General features: G+C 43.4%; 2 protein-coding genes across 2 annotated transcripts in view; one reads left to right on the top strand and one right to left on the bottom strand.

Moving 5' to 3' along the window:
* Positions 1–1,976, bottom strand: part of LOC126100557 (chromatin modification-related protein MEAF6) — a 53,367-nt gene extending 51,391 nt beyond the window's left edge. Inside the window, exon 1 of the mRNA XM_049911175.1 lies at positions 1,850–1,976. Within this exon, the coding sequence (XP_049767132.1) occupies positions 1,850–1,927 (78 nt within the window). The 5' untranslated portion in view covers positions 1,928–1,976. The remainder of the gene's footprint in view (positions 1–1,849) is intronic.
* A 115-nt stretch (positions 1,977–2,091) lies between these two features.
* LOC126100556 (peroxisome biogenesis factor 2) overlaps positions 2,092–16,572 on the top strand; it is a 112,057-nt gene continuing 97,576 nt past the window's right edge. Inside the window, exon 1 of the mRNA XM_049911174.1 lies at positions 2,092–2,358. Coding sequence (XP_049767131.1) covers positions 2,317–2,358 — 42 coding nt within the window. The 5' untranslated portion in view covers positions 2,092–2,316. The remainder of the gene's footprint in view (positions 2,359–16,572) is intronic.

Genomic DNA, 16,572 nt, shown 5'->3' on the forward strand with positions numbered 1-16,572 from the left:
CACCGTACCACAAGTTATCACCCGGAAAGCAACAGCATGGTAGAGCGGTGGCACCGAACACTTAAGGCCGCATTTGCCATGACGAGAATTGGTCAGAAGAATTGCCACTAGTGTTACTAGGCTTACGCACTGTTTTCAAACCTGACCTAGGAGCATCTATAGTGGAATTGGTATACGGGGAAACCTCACACCTACCCGGAGAGTTTTTTCAGAAGAGTACAGGTGAGACGGACCTACCGTACTTGTTAACGAGAGTAAGGGCTCAACTGGCCAACCTTAGGCCGCAACCAGTGACACGGCATGGCGTTAGGCCGTCGTTCGTACATCAAGAATTGAGCAAATGCTCACGTGTAATGTTGCGAACTGACGCAGTCAAAACTCCATTGCAGCCGCCATATACAGGATCTTATAAAGTACTACACCATATGGACCAGGCCATGACTATCCTAGTTCGCGATAAAAGTGTTACTGTGTGAATAGACTGGGTGAAGCCGGCTCACTTACTGCTAGAAGAGGAGGTGGGCCTGCAGGAAGATGAGGGACCCCTGCAGGGTGCAACAGATGGTAGGACAGCGAGCCGGATGAAGCCGCAAGAGGATACGACAATGGATGAAGTATAGCCGGAAATTCACACAAGAGCGTATCGGCAATAGGCGAAGGGTCCGGTACAAGTTTCCACACATTCCTGGAGCTCCGCTCTTCAGGGAGGGAGCTGTGTGCGAGCATGCAGATGAATAGTTGCATGTGCACAGTACAGGGGCAGCAGCAAAGTCTCTATTGTGCATATAATCATTTACTCTTTGCTTTGTGTTTGTTTTTGTCTTAGATGTTATATGTTAATGTCTGGCTCATTGCTTCACAATAAAGTTGAACATTAAGAATACAAACGAGTCTATCATTACTAGAATGGAGCTACATAGTGACTAAAAATATAATGGGAGAGATGAAATGTCGGAGGTGGCTGCCACACACTGTTTCCTCTACAGTGCAGTAGACTTTTAAGAAATATGAATGCAAAAGATTGCTTCACATATTGCAAATAACTTAGACTAATTCCAACGGCAAAAGTGTTATAATTCCGGGAAGCGAAAAAGTACTTAGTAGTAGTCAACATCACAAAAGGATACAATCTAGATTATGATGTTCATGAGTCTTCAGGAGGAGGTCAGAAAGCAGAGCTCTATATGAACTGAGGAAAGAAGAAAAGAACATAGTGAAGGATTGAAAAAGTACTGGAAAGAACTAAAATCACGAAATAAGACAACATGATGAGGAAGTTTCTTCATATGGTCCATAGGTGGCCAAAGCTGAAGAAAGGCACACGGACATCACATTATTACCTCCATATTAATGGCAAACTGTTTATCAGTTTTCTAACTACATTGTCTGTATTTGACAGTATAACTACAAAGCAGTTAGGCAACCTATTTATCAGTTTTGATTATATATTTGTTTGAGTTATTATATTAAACAAACAAACATTTATTTTTATTTTATATCAATATTTACTGGACTTGGGTGCAACTGAGCTTAAAAATCTTGTGTGTTCTATTAAATGCATACGCTGTTGCGATAATATCCTACTAAATTTTTGTTTGGGGACAAATTACAATTTATGGATTAATTCCATGGTCATACATCGAAAAGTCCCACAGAACAAAAAGGAAAACAAATAGTATAATAACTTAAGTGGGAAATCGAATAAGGTTACAATGTTTACATACAAACATAACCTAAGTACACAACATCACTATGGTCACATTATTCAATGAATATCGTTACTGAAACATCAATCACATTGCTAGGACTAGATCGTTGCGTAACTTTCAACGTTGTGTATTATAATTACCGCGATTTCTGCTTTCCTCTTCACTAAATCAGCTAATTCAGCTCTAGTATCAACAGTACCAATGTTTCTGGACGCCATTATTGTATTTGTACTAACGTAACCTATCGATTGCGTATCGATATGCGGTAAAATTTAACTCAAGCTTTAAATAGTCTGACATACATTTTTAAGAGTTAACGATCATAAGTATCGCGAGATGCACGTATATTAATATGAAAATATATATCTTACATAAATAGGTACACAGAGTCTCCCTAATATTTCTCTACATCGTGTCAAACTACCACAAATCATGTTGCGATGTGTTTGTCCGTGCGTTACAAAATAAACAGCAGACTCACCTATGTTTATATATCTTGTTTTTGTTGTGGTCCGATAAGATACAGTATGATAGTGTGTCCTTAATTTCGTGTTAGGTGAAGTGATTCTTGCGATATATCCGTAAACTAAAGCAAACTGGTGTTAACATGGGATCGAGCCGCTCAGATGATGTTACGAGAGTGACACAAGTAAGAAAACAACATGTTTTTTAAACGAATCTATTGATGACTGCACATATTGTGAAGTTCGTGCTATAGATTAAACGAAATTCGGTTGACTGTCAATGTAGGTTCATTTCACAAATATTCTGTAACCTAGTTCTAGCCTTGACTAGGTAGTAGAGGACATTGAGGCACTGGCTAGGGATCTGAATGAAAAGGACCAGACGTTGACAGTAGGGGAAGCAGGTAACAGCGTGGCCAAGAATAGAAAATGCAGTGACTTGGAGAAGCTTCGTACTGCAACATCACAAAGTGTGAACCTTGTTGAGATTTTGCAGCAGTACGATCCAACGAACAGAGCCGCCAGGCGAATTAACCAGAAACTGATCAGTTTATTAGTGACTTCGAGCGGAGCTCACATCAGTGGCCGCTGCTTTTGTGAGATGGGGATACAAAAGAAGTTGCATGCAACTTATAAGCATGGGCAGTTATAGATTAGTTGAACTGATAACGGAAAAATAAGAGGCAAGGTGGTTCACGATCTGTAGAATTCCTTTGAATATAGGCCTAAGTGTGAGAGGAAAGCCTTTTTATGGTTGAATGCCTCATTCAGGCAGACTGCTTTAAAAAAGATCAAGATAAATGAATGCAAAAGAAATTTGCTTGGATAGCCTTACCAATATGTATATTATCGGACGGAAACGAACTTGACAAACTTCTTGTATGTTTATGTGATCCTTGAATGTCAAAAGGAATTTGATGTCGTTTCTAATTTTTACAGTATACAGATCCCCAATGGGGAACTTTCAAGTATTCCTACAAAAATTTAAGTGATTATAATGCTATCTGTCGGGTGATAGCACAGTTAGGCCTAATGAAAAATAAAAACAATAAGTGTGCTATGGACCATGCTTTCCTTCATGCCTACCCGGATTTTTCTCTCTACACTGTTCATCTGTAATAACATGTCCTGATTTTAATCCTAGTTGATTATATTTGGCCAAATCTTGGATACCCATACTTCATTTAATTCATCTTTTGATTCTGCTAGTATTCCAACAACTTCTTGTCCCTAAATTAAAAGTTGTACAAGAGGAAAGTTGTCTATTTATTTATTCATACAAGGTCATCTCATAATGATACAGGATTTGTAAAGGTAATACAATGCTATCAATCATCCAAAATATAACACACAGCATACATAACATGCCTTTAGAGGTTAGGACAGGTAGTCTGCAGAGACAGGACATGTGATCTGCATGGCCTTGATTAGGGAACTATTCCTGCTCTTGCCTTAACGATATAGAAAGATCATGGAAAACCCAGATCAGGATGGCCGGACAGAGCAGCTAGTTCCTCCCAAATATGAGATTTTGGTCCTAACAGCTGCACTGCCTCTTTCGTTAGTTCTCTAATTTTAAATGTTTCTTCATTTCCACCCAAATTGTTTCATGTGACTTGCAATATAAAACATAGTTTTCTTCTCCATAGGTCACACACTGAGGACACCCACTGATGAATCCTGGATTGTTGCTCATCACATGCTATATAAAACATTGTTCCATTCTTCGCTGCCACTCACACTAAAACAGCCACTGAAGACTCACGGACTGAGAAGACTCTGCCGTTTGACTCTGTTCCAGATCCCCTGTTTGACTATGTATTACTGTCCACCTGAAAAACTAAGCCATCGGACATTACTATCATGTATTATATGTCTTGACACATGATCCTTGTGATTGCAGTATACCGTGATAAAGTACTGAAATGTGACAAGGTGGTGTAGTTATCCACTTTCATTTCTGTCCATTAATCTGAGTCATCTAAGCCATCTTTAATAGTGTAATATGCATCACTAGTGAGGAACGTGTTCACTGCCTTTTTAAACACGTCTGTTTTAGTAATCTTTTTCATTTCCGTTGGCAATTTATTATACAGTTATATTCCCTGATGTAAAATGCTGTTTTGAGTTCTTTGTTTTTTTTTCTGGGTAAATGTAACCCGGACTGACTTTTGTTCCATGATTATGCGCAGAACTTTAGTGCAGTGTTTATTAATATTTTCCCTGATGTACACCACATATTGGTGTATACTCTCACTTGGTGCAATAAGGATGCTCAACTTTTTAAATAGTTCTTTACAATGAGCCCAGCTACTACTTCCAGTTATTATTCGAATGGTCATTTTCTTCAGTTTAAAAACTGTTGCAATGTTTTATGCCTTTGATCCCCAGAAAAGAATCCCATAACTAAGAACTGAGTGTATATAAGCACTTCAGTTTTATTTCCTGCATTATGTATCAATTTTGTTGTAATTAAATAAAACTGTTGTATCACATATGTTATATTTATAAAGAGAAAAACTGTGTAAGCCATCAAAGCAGTAACGGAGCAGCATGTTAACAGCATTTTGACTGTCTTTTTAAATAATGTCAAAGATAATCCAGTCACATAATAGAAGTGGAATAAATAAAGGAGCTTTTCTTGACCTATTTATCTCTTAACGTTACCCCCATGGAAATGATATCTAAAAGTAACCACATACATCATTCCGAGTGTAGCATTTTCTTACAGTGACATTCATGAAAATTCTGATACAACGGCTTTGTCAAGAAGTCTGCTTGATTTTTGTGTGTCAAAATGTATCGAACATCAGTCATTCCATCCATAACTTTTATTCTGATGAAATTATGTTTTATGGCAGTATGTTTCAATCTTGATTTGTATAGGCCTATATCATTCCTGTAGTGTATGATTGCCACTTGACAATCACACCACACAGGAGTTGATTCCCTCGTCACCTCCTTCAGGTTCAGGCTCTTCAATAATGCTCTCTTCCTACTCCCCCTCTTGCTAGGCTACCACTGTAACGTATTCAGTTCCCATTGTGTTCAGTGCAACTGCAGTTTGTTTCATACTCTTCCAGGACATTGGAGATCCTGCCAATAATGTTACATATTCCATAACACCTTTGTGAACATTTCTACAAGTAGCCCAGTCACCATCAGCGACTACTACAAGTATTTGACCAGGGGGATAATATGCGAGTTTGTAGTGCAGTGTTTCCTTCATCTAGGCTATCTTAGAACACTTTTTGCTGCATTCCGATGGTTCATATTAAATTTTGAACTTTGCTGCTGGGAAAGCTATGTCTGGTCGAGTACTCTGTGAAAGATAAAGGAGTCTACCGACAAGCTAATAATGATGAAGATTTTTAATTTCCTTATAACACTTCTCATCAAAGAAATTAGGTTTCATATTCATTGCGATCTTCTCTCTCTTAGCATTTTGAAGTCTAGTCCTATCAAGTAGTTGATTACTGTACTCCTTCTGAGAAAGACAGATTGTTCCATTTTCTCTGTGCTCAAATTTCACACCTGATATCTGTGAAAAAAATGCCCATGTTCTTGATTTCAAAGCGACATTCTAAAAGAGTTTTTACTTTTTCCCTCATATCTCCATTTTGTGCAAATTTAAGCATATTGTCCACCTATACAGACAGATCAATGGAAAATCTAGGATGGAATGTAACAATACAATAAAATGGGTCACCATATAGCAGAGCTGCTGAGTCACAGAGAGGCATTACAAAAACACTGTCACACAATTAGCTTTTGGCCAACAAGGCCTTTGTCAAAATTAGGCAACATAAACACACAGACATACTTACTCAAATGCAACCCACACACACATGACCACAGTCTCTGGCAGCTGGAGCCAGACAGTGAGCAGCAGGGCATAATGGGAGAGGCAACCGGTGGGGATAAGGAGGAGGCTGGGGCGGGGAGGGATAGCTGGGTAGGGGTGGCGGACGATAAAGTGCTGCTGGGAGTGTGCAGGGACGAGGTGGAGAGTGGAGCAGGGAGGTGCAGTCGGGAGGTTAGACAGAGGACGGGGGAAACATATACAGATGGAATAGCCATCACGTCCTGTGCACTTAGCTTTTGCACACATGTATGTATATCATTTTGAATAAATCCCAGTTTTTCTAGTGAGTTATTTAAATCATCATTCGAGCATATGCCACTTTGTTTTGGTCCATATATTGAGTAGTCTAAGTTGCAAACAAAACTTTCGTGACTCTTTTTGAAACCTTGTAGCGGGAGCATAAATACATTTTCCTTTAATTGCCTGTGCAAATATGCACTCTTTAAATTATACTAATCAATATGCCAATTTTTCTCAACACTGGCTGCTATCAATAAATGAATCGTTTTGAAATTTGAAACAGGAGCATAAATCTGTTTGTAGTGTACACCTTCTACTTTACTAAATCCCTTTGAGACTAAACAAGCTTTAAAAATTTACTTCTCACCAACTGTTTTGTATCTAAATACCCATCTGTTCTGTACAGGAGTTATGCCAATTGGTAGCTCAACCAGTTTCCAAGCATCTTGATTCTTCAGAGAGTTAATTTCTTCGTTCATTGCAACTATCAATTCTTCTGTTTCATGATGATTTATGGGTTCATGATACTATTATGGTTCATCACTATTCTTCCCTTGCTCACCGTTTATTTATTTTTCAGCAAAAGCCTTATCTTTGGTACAAAGTGTCATTATTTAAACATGTTTTTTTGTCCATTACATCTACTTTGTGAAGTTTCAGCATATTCACCAACCTCCTGATTGGCTTCAGTTTCTTCCAAAATGTCATCCTTATTTGAGAAACCCTAAAATTCCTCTTCAGTGTTAGAATCTTTTCTTTCACTCTGTATTTCATCTTAAGTACTTGTCAATGATAATATTCTGTCATTGTACAGCTCAACAGATTCTTTCTGTTTCTTATTTTCAGTTGAGCATTTGCCATTAAAAAATTCTTTAAATATATAGTCCATGGATTCCACAACATGTTTCATTCTTGTCATCCAGACCCTGTTTCCATGGCCATATAGAGAATATCCTGTAAGAACACATTTTTCTGCTCTTCTGGATTATTTAGAACGACATCTTTGTTTGGATACATGAACAAAAACTTTGCTTCCTGTCACATGTGTCTCACTTGCCCACAATTCATAAGGCATTTTTTCGTTGTTGTGGCTGTTTCTTTGTTGTTGTGGCTATTTGTAACACAGTTTCCTATGTATCTTGCAGTGAACATCAGCTCAGCCAAGAACTCTTTGCTAAATTACTTCTGTTTAGGCTTTCATCTATACCATTTTGCTGTGATGTATACTTGTACGTCATTGTTATTTTATCCCAAATTCCTTGAGATTCACAGAAGTGCGAGCATTTATGTGAACAGAATTCTAGGCCATTGTATATGTGAATACTCTTCAAGTGTTTTCTGGTTTGTTTCTCCATTTGCATCTTCCATTTCTTGAATTCTTCAAATACTTCATCCTTATTTTTTAAGAAAAGCACGAATATATATCTGCTTGCATCATCCACGATACTCATTAAATATGTATTACCTCTGATACTTGGCACAATAGTTTCCATGAGCTCCCTATGAACACGTTCTAAAATGGTTGTTCATTCCTGATCCCTATGAACATGTTCTAAAATGGTTGTTCATTCCTTAGAATCTTGTGATACAGTTTCCAGAAATGATCTTCATGCAATTTACCTACCAAACAGTCATCATGTCGGTTTATTTCACCTTTTTCATAGTCTAATCCCGGTCTGCTTCTGTTCTTATCATGTTGTGTTGTACACTTACTGACGTGCATCATTCAACTATGCCATAAGTTAAGTGATTTTGAGTTACATTCTTTATTTCACAATAAGTTTATTCAGCTGTACAACTGAATATAGCTTCAATACAAGAGAAGGGAAGTTGCTACTCACCATATAGCGGAGATGCTGAGCCGTGATAGGCACAATAAAAAGATTCACACAAACATAGCTTTCAGCCATTAAGGCCTTTGTCAGCAGTAGACACACACGCACACACACTCTCACACAAGCGCAACTTGCACACACATCTGCAGTCTCAGAGAGCTGAAACTACACTGCGAGCAGCAGCACCAGCGCATGATGGGAGTGGCGACTGGGTGGGGGTAAGGAGGAGGCTGGGGCGGGGAGGGGGAGGGATAGTATGGTGGGAATGGCGGACAGTGAAGTGTTGCAGTTTAGACGGAGGGTAGGAGAGAAAGAGGGGAGGGGGTAAGTAGCGGAAAGGAGAGAAAAAAAAAATTAAATGAAATTAAAGACTGGGTGTGCCGTTGATATGACGGCTGTGTAGTGCTGGAATGGGAACATGGAGGGGGCTGGATGGGTGAGGACAGTGACTAATGAAGGTTGAAGCCAGAAGGGTTACGGGATCGTAGGATGTATTGCAGGTAAAGTTCCCACCTGCGCAATTCAGAAAAGCTGGTGTTGGTGGGAAGGGTCCATATGGCACATGCTGTGAAGCAGTCATTGAGATGAGGGGTATCATGTTTGGCAGCGTGTTCAGCTACAGGGTGGTCCACTTGTTTTTTGGCCACAGTTTATTGGTGGCCGTTCATGTGGACAGACAGCTTGTAGGTTTTCATGCCTACATAGAATTCAGCACAGTGGTTGCAGCTTATCTTGTAGATCACATGACTGGTTTCACAGGTAGCCCTTCCTTTGATGTGATAGGTAATGTTAGTGACCGGACTGGAGTAGGTGGTGGTAGCAGGATGTATGGGACAGGTCTTGCATCTAGATCTATTACATGGTATGAGCCATGAGGTAAGGGATTGGGAGCAGGGATTGCGTAAGGATGGATGAGTATATTGTGTAAATTCAGTGGACGGCGGAATACCATGGTAGGAAGGGTGGGAAGGATAGTGGGTGGGACATATCTCATTTCACTGCATGACAAGAGGTAATCGAAACCCTGGCGAGGAATGTAATTCAGTCGCTCCATTCCCGGATGGTACTGATTTACGAGGGGAATGCTCCTCTGTGGCCGGACTGTGGGACTTTTGGAGGTGGTGGGAGACTGGAAAGATAAGGCATGGGAGGTTTGTTTTTGTACAAGGATAGGAAGATAATTACAGTCAGTGAAGGTTTCAATAAGACCCCCGGTATATGTAGAAAGGGTTGCTCGTCACTCTAGATGCAACGACCACGGGTGGCTAGGCTGTACGGAAGGGGCTTCTTGGTATGAAACGGGTGGCACCTGTCGAAGTGGAGGTATTGCTGGTGGTTAGTAGGTTTGGTATGGACAGAGGTACTGATGTAGCCATCTTTGAGGTGGAGGTCAACATCTAGGAAGGTGGCTTGTTGGGTTGAGTAGGACCAGGTGAACCAAATGGGGGAGAAGTTGTTGAGGTTCTGGAGGAATGTGAATAAGGTGTCCTCACCTTCACTCTAGATAGCAAAGATGTCATCAATGAATATGAACCAGGTGAGGGGTTTGGGATTCTGGGTTTTTAGGAAGGATTCCTCTAGATGGCCCATGAATAGGTTAGCATAGGATGGTGCCATGCCGGTGCCCATAGCCGTACCATGGATTTTTTTGTAGGTAATGCTTTCAAAGGAGAAGTAATTGTGGGTGAGGTTATAGTTAGTCATGGAGACTAGGAAGGAGGTTGTTGGTTTGGAATCCAGAGGGCTTCTGTAAAGGTATTGTTCGATAGCAGTAAGGCCGCGGGCATTAGGAATGTTAGTGTACAGGGAGGTGGCATCAATAGTGATGCGCAGGGCACCGTATGGTAAAGGGAGAGGAACCGTGGAGAGTTTGTTGAGGAAATGGTTGGTATCTTTTATATAGAAGTATAGGTAATAGGTTGAAGGTGTTGGTCTACGAGAGCAGAGCTTCTCTCAGTGGAGGCTCAGGGGCACAGTAACCAGTCACAATGGGGCCTCCTGGGTGGTTGGGTTTGTGGACTTTGGGAAGCATGTAGAAGGTGGGAGTGCGAGGAGTGGTAGGGGTAAGTAGAGAGATGGACTCTGGGGAGAGGTTCTGGGATGGGCCTAAGGATTTGAGTAGTGACTGGAGATCCTGCTGGATTGCTGGAATGGGATCACTGTGGCATGGTTCGTAGTCCCACAGAAATATCAGTCCTTTCCAAAGGCCTCATCTTTTGCCCCACTCCCAAATTCAACCATCCAGGACTAGTTAAAGACCTACTCCCGGTCCCTACAGTGGAAACACTTTTTCGCCACCAACCCGACCAATCAGACTCAACCAAAGACCAACATTGAACCTTGCCTAACCCATTTCACACCTCCATCCAACTGTGATCCACCCCCACTGCCTCCAAACCACCCCCGTTTAACTTTACAGAATTTCTTATCCTCTAACCTTGCCTCACCATCATTCCCCAAATCCCTCAACATGCATACTAACCTTACATCTGCAGAAAGAACTGCAGTCCACCATCTAAAAACTGATCCCGATCTTATAATCCTACCTGCAGGCAAAGACTCCAGCACCATAGTTTTTAACCGCAAGGATTACGTGGCAGAAGGACTCCGTTAGCTGTCAGATACACAAACTATGCCACAGTGATCCCATTCCAGCAATCCAGCAGGATCTCCAGTCACTATTCAAATCCTTAGGACCATCCCAGAACCTCTCCACAGAGTCTATCTCTCTACTTACCCTACCACTCCCTGCACTCCCACCTTCTACATGCTTCCTAAAGTCCATAAACCCAACCACCCAGGAGGCCCCATTGTGGCCAGTTACTGTGCCCCCACTGAGAGAAGCTCTGCTCTTGTAGACCAACACCTTCAACCTATTACCTATCCTCTTATATAAAAGATACCAACCATTTCCTCAACCAACTCTCCACAGTTCCTCTCCCTTTATCACACGCTGCCCTGCTTGTCACTATTGATGCCACCTCCCTGTACACTAACATTTCTAATGTCCATAGTGTTACTGCTATCGAACTCTACCTTTTCAGACGCCCTATGGCTTCCAAACCAACAACCTCCTTCCTAGTCTCCATGATCAACTATATCCTCACCCACAATTACTTCTCCTTTGAAGTCATTACCTATAAATAAATTTGTGGTACGGCTATGGGCACCCGTATGGCACCATCCTATGCTAACCTATTCATGGGCCATCTAGAGGAATCCTTTCTAAAAACCCAGAATCCCAAACCCCTCACCTGGTTCAGATTCATTGATGACATCTTTGCTATCTGGAGTGAAGGTGAGGACACCTTATTCACATTCCTCCAGAACCTCAACAACTTCTCTCCCATTTGCTTCACCGGGTCCTACTCAACCCTACAAGCAACGTTCCTAGATGTTGACCTCTGTCTCAGAGATGGCTACATCAGTACCTCCGTCCATATCAAACCTACTAACCACCAGCAATACCTCCACCTCAACAGCTGCCACCCGTTTCATACCAAGAAGCCCCTTCCGTACAGCCTAGCCACCTGTGGTCGTCGCATCTGCAGGGATGAGCAGTCCCTCTCTAAATATACCGAGGGTCTCATTGAAGCCTTCACTGACTCTAATTTAAAGTCCCACAGTCTGGCCACAGAGGGTATTCCCCTCGTAACTCAGTACCATCTGGGACTGGAACAACTGAATTACATTCTCCGCCAGGGTTTCGATTACCTCTCGTCATGCCCTGAAATGAGAAATGTCCTATCCACTATCCTTCCCACCCCTCCTACCGTTGTATTCTGCTGTCCACCGAACTTACACAATATACTCGTCATCCTTATGCAATCCCTGCTCTCAATCCCCTACCTCATGGCTCATACCCCAGTATTAGACCTAGATGCAAGACCTGTCCCATACATCCTCCTACACCACCTACTCCAGTCTGGTCACTAACATTACCTATCACATCAAAGGCAGGGCTACCTGTGAAACCAGTCATGTGATCTACAAGCTAAGCTGCAACCACTGTGCTGAATTCTATATAGGCATGACAACCAACAAGCTGTCTGTCTGCATGAACGGCCACCGACAAACTGTGGCCGAAAAACGAGTGGACCACCCTGTAGCTGAACACGCTGCCAAACATGATACCCTCAGCTCAATGACTGCTTCACAGCCTGTGCCATATGGATCCTTCCCACCAACACAGCTTCTCTGAATTGCGCAGGTGGGAACTTCCCCCGCAATAGATTCTATGTTCCCTTGTCCTCACCCATCCAGCCCCCTTCCTGTTCCCATTCCAGCACTACGCAGCCGCCATTTCACCGCCACACCCAGTCTTTCAATTTAATTTAATTTTATTTCTCTCTTTTCCACTATTTACCCCCCCCCCCCCCCCTCCACACCTTCTCTCCTACCCTCCGTCTAAACAGCAACACTTCGCTGTTCGCCACTCCGACCATACTATCTCTCTCCCTCCCTGCCCCAGCCTCCTCCTTACCCCCACCGAGTCGCCTCTCCCATCATGCACTGGTGCTGCTGCTCACAGTGTAGTTTCAGCTTTCTGAGACTGCAGATGTGTGTGCAAGTTGTGCTTGCATGAGTGTGTGTGTGCGCGTGTGTGTATGTGTGTCTACTGCTGACAAAAGCCTTAATGGCCGAAAGCTATGTTTGTGTGAATCTTTTTATTGTGCCTATCCCGGCTCAGCATTTCCGCTATATGGTGAGTAGCAACTTTCCTCCCCTCATATTGTTACATTCCATCCTGGATTTTCCATTGTTTGATTTAAACATGGCTTCATATTTATGTAATATAAACAACCTCCCTGCTGAATTTTAATGAGCAGTCTTCCAGATTTCCATTGATCTTGCAACTTTCTTTGTTGAAAATGAACTTTCTATTGTTTTCAGTGAGATGCCTCACAGATAAGATTGCAGGGTCAGTCTCAGGCCCAAGTAGTGTATTGTTAGCTATCAATTTGTTAGCTAAGTATTGCTAATTATCTTTGCAACAATATTAGAGAAGGAAAGTTGCTACTCACCATATAGCGGAGTTACTGAGTGGTGATAGGCACAGCAAAAAGATTCACACAAACATAGCTTTCGGCTATTAAGGCCTTTGTAAACAATACACACACACACACACACACACACACACACACACACACACACACAACTCGCACACACGTCTGCAGTTTCAGGCAACTGAAACCACACTGTGAGCAGCAGCACCAGTGCATGATGAGAGTGGCAACTGGGTGGGGGTAAGGAGGAGGCTGGAGTGGAGAGGAGGAGGGATAGTATGGTGGGGGCGGCAGACAGTGAATTGCTGCAGTTTAGGTGGGGGGACAGGAGAGAATGTTGGGGGGGGGGGGGAGTAGTGGAAAGGAGAGAAATAATAAGAAGTTAAAATATTGGGTGTGGCGGTGAAATGACGGCTGTGTAGTGCTGGAATGGGAACAGGTAGGGGGCTGGATGGGTGAGGATTGTGACTAATGTAGGTGGAGGCCTGAAGGGTTACGAGATCGTAGGATGTATCACAGGGAAAGGTCCCACCTGCGCAGTTCAGAAAAGCTGGTGTTGGTGGGAAGGATCCATATTGCACAGGCTGTGAAGCAGTCATTGAAATGAGGGATTTTATGTTTGGCAGCGTGTTCAGCAACAGGGTGGCCCACTTGTTTCTTGGCTACAGCCATTCATATGGACAGATGGCTTGCTGGTTGTCAAGCCTACGTAGACTGCATCACAGTGGTTGTAGCTTAGCTTGTAAATCACATGATTGGTTTCACAGGTAGCCCTGCCTTTGCATTTACTGTACCTTCACCCATGGCTTCTGTTTTTCTGCCACCAGCTAAGGTTATGATCTCAGCTAAAGTACACTCCTGGAAATTGAAATAAGAACACCGTGAATTCATTGTCCCAGGAAGGGGAAACTTTATTGACACATTCCTGGGGTCAGATACATCACATGATCACACTGACAGAACCACAGGCACATAGACACAGGCAACAGAGCATGCACAATGTCGGCACTAGTACAGTGTATATCCACCTTTCGCAGCAATGCAGGCTGCTATTCTCCCATGGAGACGATCGTAGAGATGCTGGATGTAGTCCTGTGGAATGGCTTGCCATGCCATTTCCACCTGGCGCCTCAGTTGGACCAGCGTTCGTGCTGGACGTGCAGACCGCGTGAGACGACGCTTCATCCAGTTCCAAACATGCTCAATGGGGGACAGATCCGGAGATCTTGCTGGCCAGGGTAGTTGACTTACACCTTCTAGAGCACGTTGGGTGGCACTGGATACATGCGGACGTGCATTGTCCTGTTGGAACAGCAAGTTCCCTTGCCGGTCTAGGAATGGTAGAACGATGGGTTCGATGACGGTTTGGATGTACCGTGCACTATTCAGTGTCCTTCGACAATCACCAGTGGTGTACGGCCAGTGTAGGAGATCGCTCCCCACACCATGATGCCGGGTGTTGGCCCTGTGTGCCGCGGTCGTATGCAGTCCTGATTGTGGCGCTCACCTGCACGGCGCCAAACACGCATACGACCATCATTGGCACCAAGGCAGAAGCGACTCTCATCGCTGAAGACGACACGTCTCCATTCGTCCCTCCATTCACACCTGTCGCGACACCACTGGAGGCGGGCTGCACGATGTTGGGGCGTGAGCGGAAGACGGCCTAACGGTGTGCGGGACCGTAGCCCAGCTTCATGGAGACGGTTGCGAATGGTCCTCGCCGATACCCCAGGAGCAACAGTGTCCCTAATTTGCTGGGAAGTGGCGGTGCGGTCCCCTACGGCACTGCGTAGGATCCTACGGTCTTGGCGTGCATCCGTGCGTCGCTGCGGTCCGGTCCCAGGTCGACGGGCACGTGCACCTTCCGCCGACCACTGGCGACAACATCGATGTACTGTGGAGACCTCATGCCCCACGTGTTGAGCAATTCGGCGGTACGTCCACCCGGCCTCCCGCATGCCCACTATACGCCCTCGCTCAAAGTCCGTCAACTGCACATACGGTTCACGTCCACGCTGTCGCGGCATGCTACCAGTGTTAAAGACTGCGATGGAGCTCCGTATGCCACGGCAAACTAGCTGACACTGACGGCGGCGATGCACAAATGCTGCGCAGCTAGCGCCATTTGACAGCCAACACCGCGGTTCCTGGTGTGTCCGCTGTGCCGTGCGTGTGATCATTGCTTGTACAGCCCTCTCGCAGTGTCCGGAGCAAGTATGGTGGGTCTGACACACCGGTGTCAATGTGTTCTTTTTTCCATTTCCAGGAGTGTATTTTTACTAATGGCTAAAAAATAATTTTCATTTGGAGGCATGTTATAAGCTACCCCAAAATCTATTATCCAGTTATCACTGTTCAATATAACTCTGCCACAGGCAGCACATATACTAACAGCTCCTAGTTTCTTTTGTTCCTTTTTAAATTTCCCCTTTTCAGGGCAGTTTCTGGATATGTGACAGCCTTTGTGACAGTTGTAACAAACAAAAGTACCTATCTGTGTTGTTTCTTTCCTCATTTGTTCCTGCCCTTTGTCATGTTCCATAAGGGCATTTTTCAGTACTTTTGAGTACTGGCACCAGTATTAACTTTCAAGGACATGGTGCATGCTTAAAATCATTATCTGGCAAATTGCACAAAGCTGTAACTATTGCATCCCATTCGTCTGAAAGTCCACAAAGAATAGTCATGGCTAAATCTCCGTCTTCCATTTCATCATCAATATTAACTAGATTCACAATTCTTCATTTTTAGTGAATATAACTTCTGTCTTAGTTGAACAGGGCAAAACTTGCTGCCCGTTGGAGTGTATGATTTTTGAAGTTCTTCCTATATTATTTTTGGATTTGGCAAATTTTGTATATGCACTTACTGCTTGTTGCATATGCAAAGTACGACTTTTGCTAGTACCTTATCTTGACATGTTACACACTGAGGTGACAAAAGTCTTGGGATACCTCCTAATATCATGCCAGGCCGCCTTTCGTCCGGCATAGCAACTCAATGTGGTATGGTCTCAGTAAGTCATTGGAAGTCCCCTGCAGAAGTATTGAGCCATGCTCGTGGCTTGGTGACATGTTTGCTTGGTGACATGTTTGGCAACATGAAGTCCACAAATGGCTGCAAATGGTCTCAGAGTAGCCGACCATACTTGCTTCCAGCCAGTGATGGGATCAGATGAACCAGAGCACCCAATCTACTCCGTGTAAACCTGGCACACACCTTTTAGGATCCACCACCAGGTTGCACAGCGCCTTGTGGAGAACTTGAGTCCATGGCTTTGTGGGTCTGAATCACACTCGAAAACCCTACCATCAGCTCTACCAACTGAAATTGGGACTCATCTGACCAAGCCATGAATTTCTAGTCACCAATATGGTCACGAATTCAGGAGAGGCACTGTAGGTGATGTCGTGCTGTTAGCGAAGGCACTTGTGATGGTCATCTGCTGCT

This window comes from Schistocerca cancellata, chromosome 9, assembly GCF_023864275.1.
Source record: "Schistocerca cancellata isolate TAMUIC-IGC-003103 chromosome 9, iqSchCanc2.1, whole genome shotgun sequence".
Lineage (NCBI taxonomy): Eukaryota > Metazoa > Arthropoda > Insecta > Orthoptera > Acrididae > Schistocerca > Schistocerca cancellata.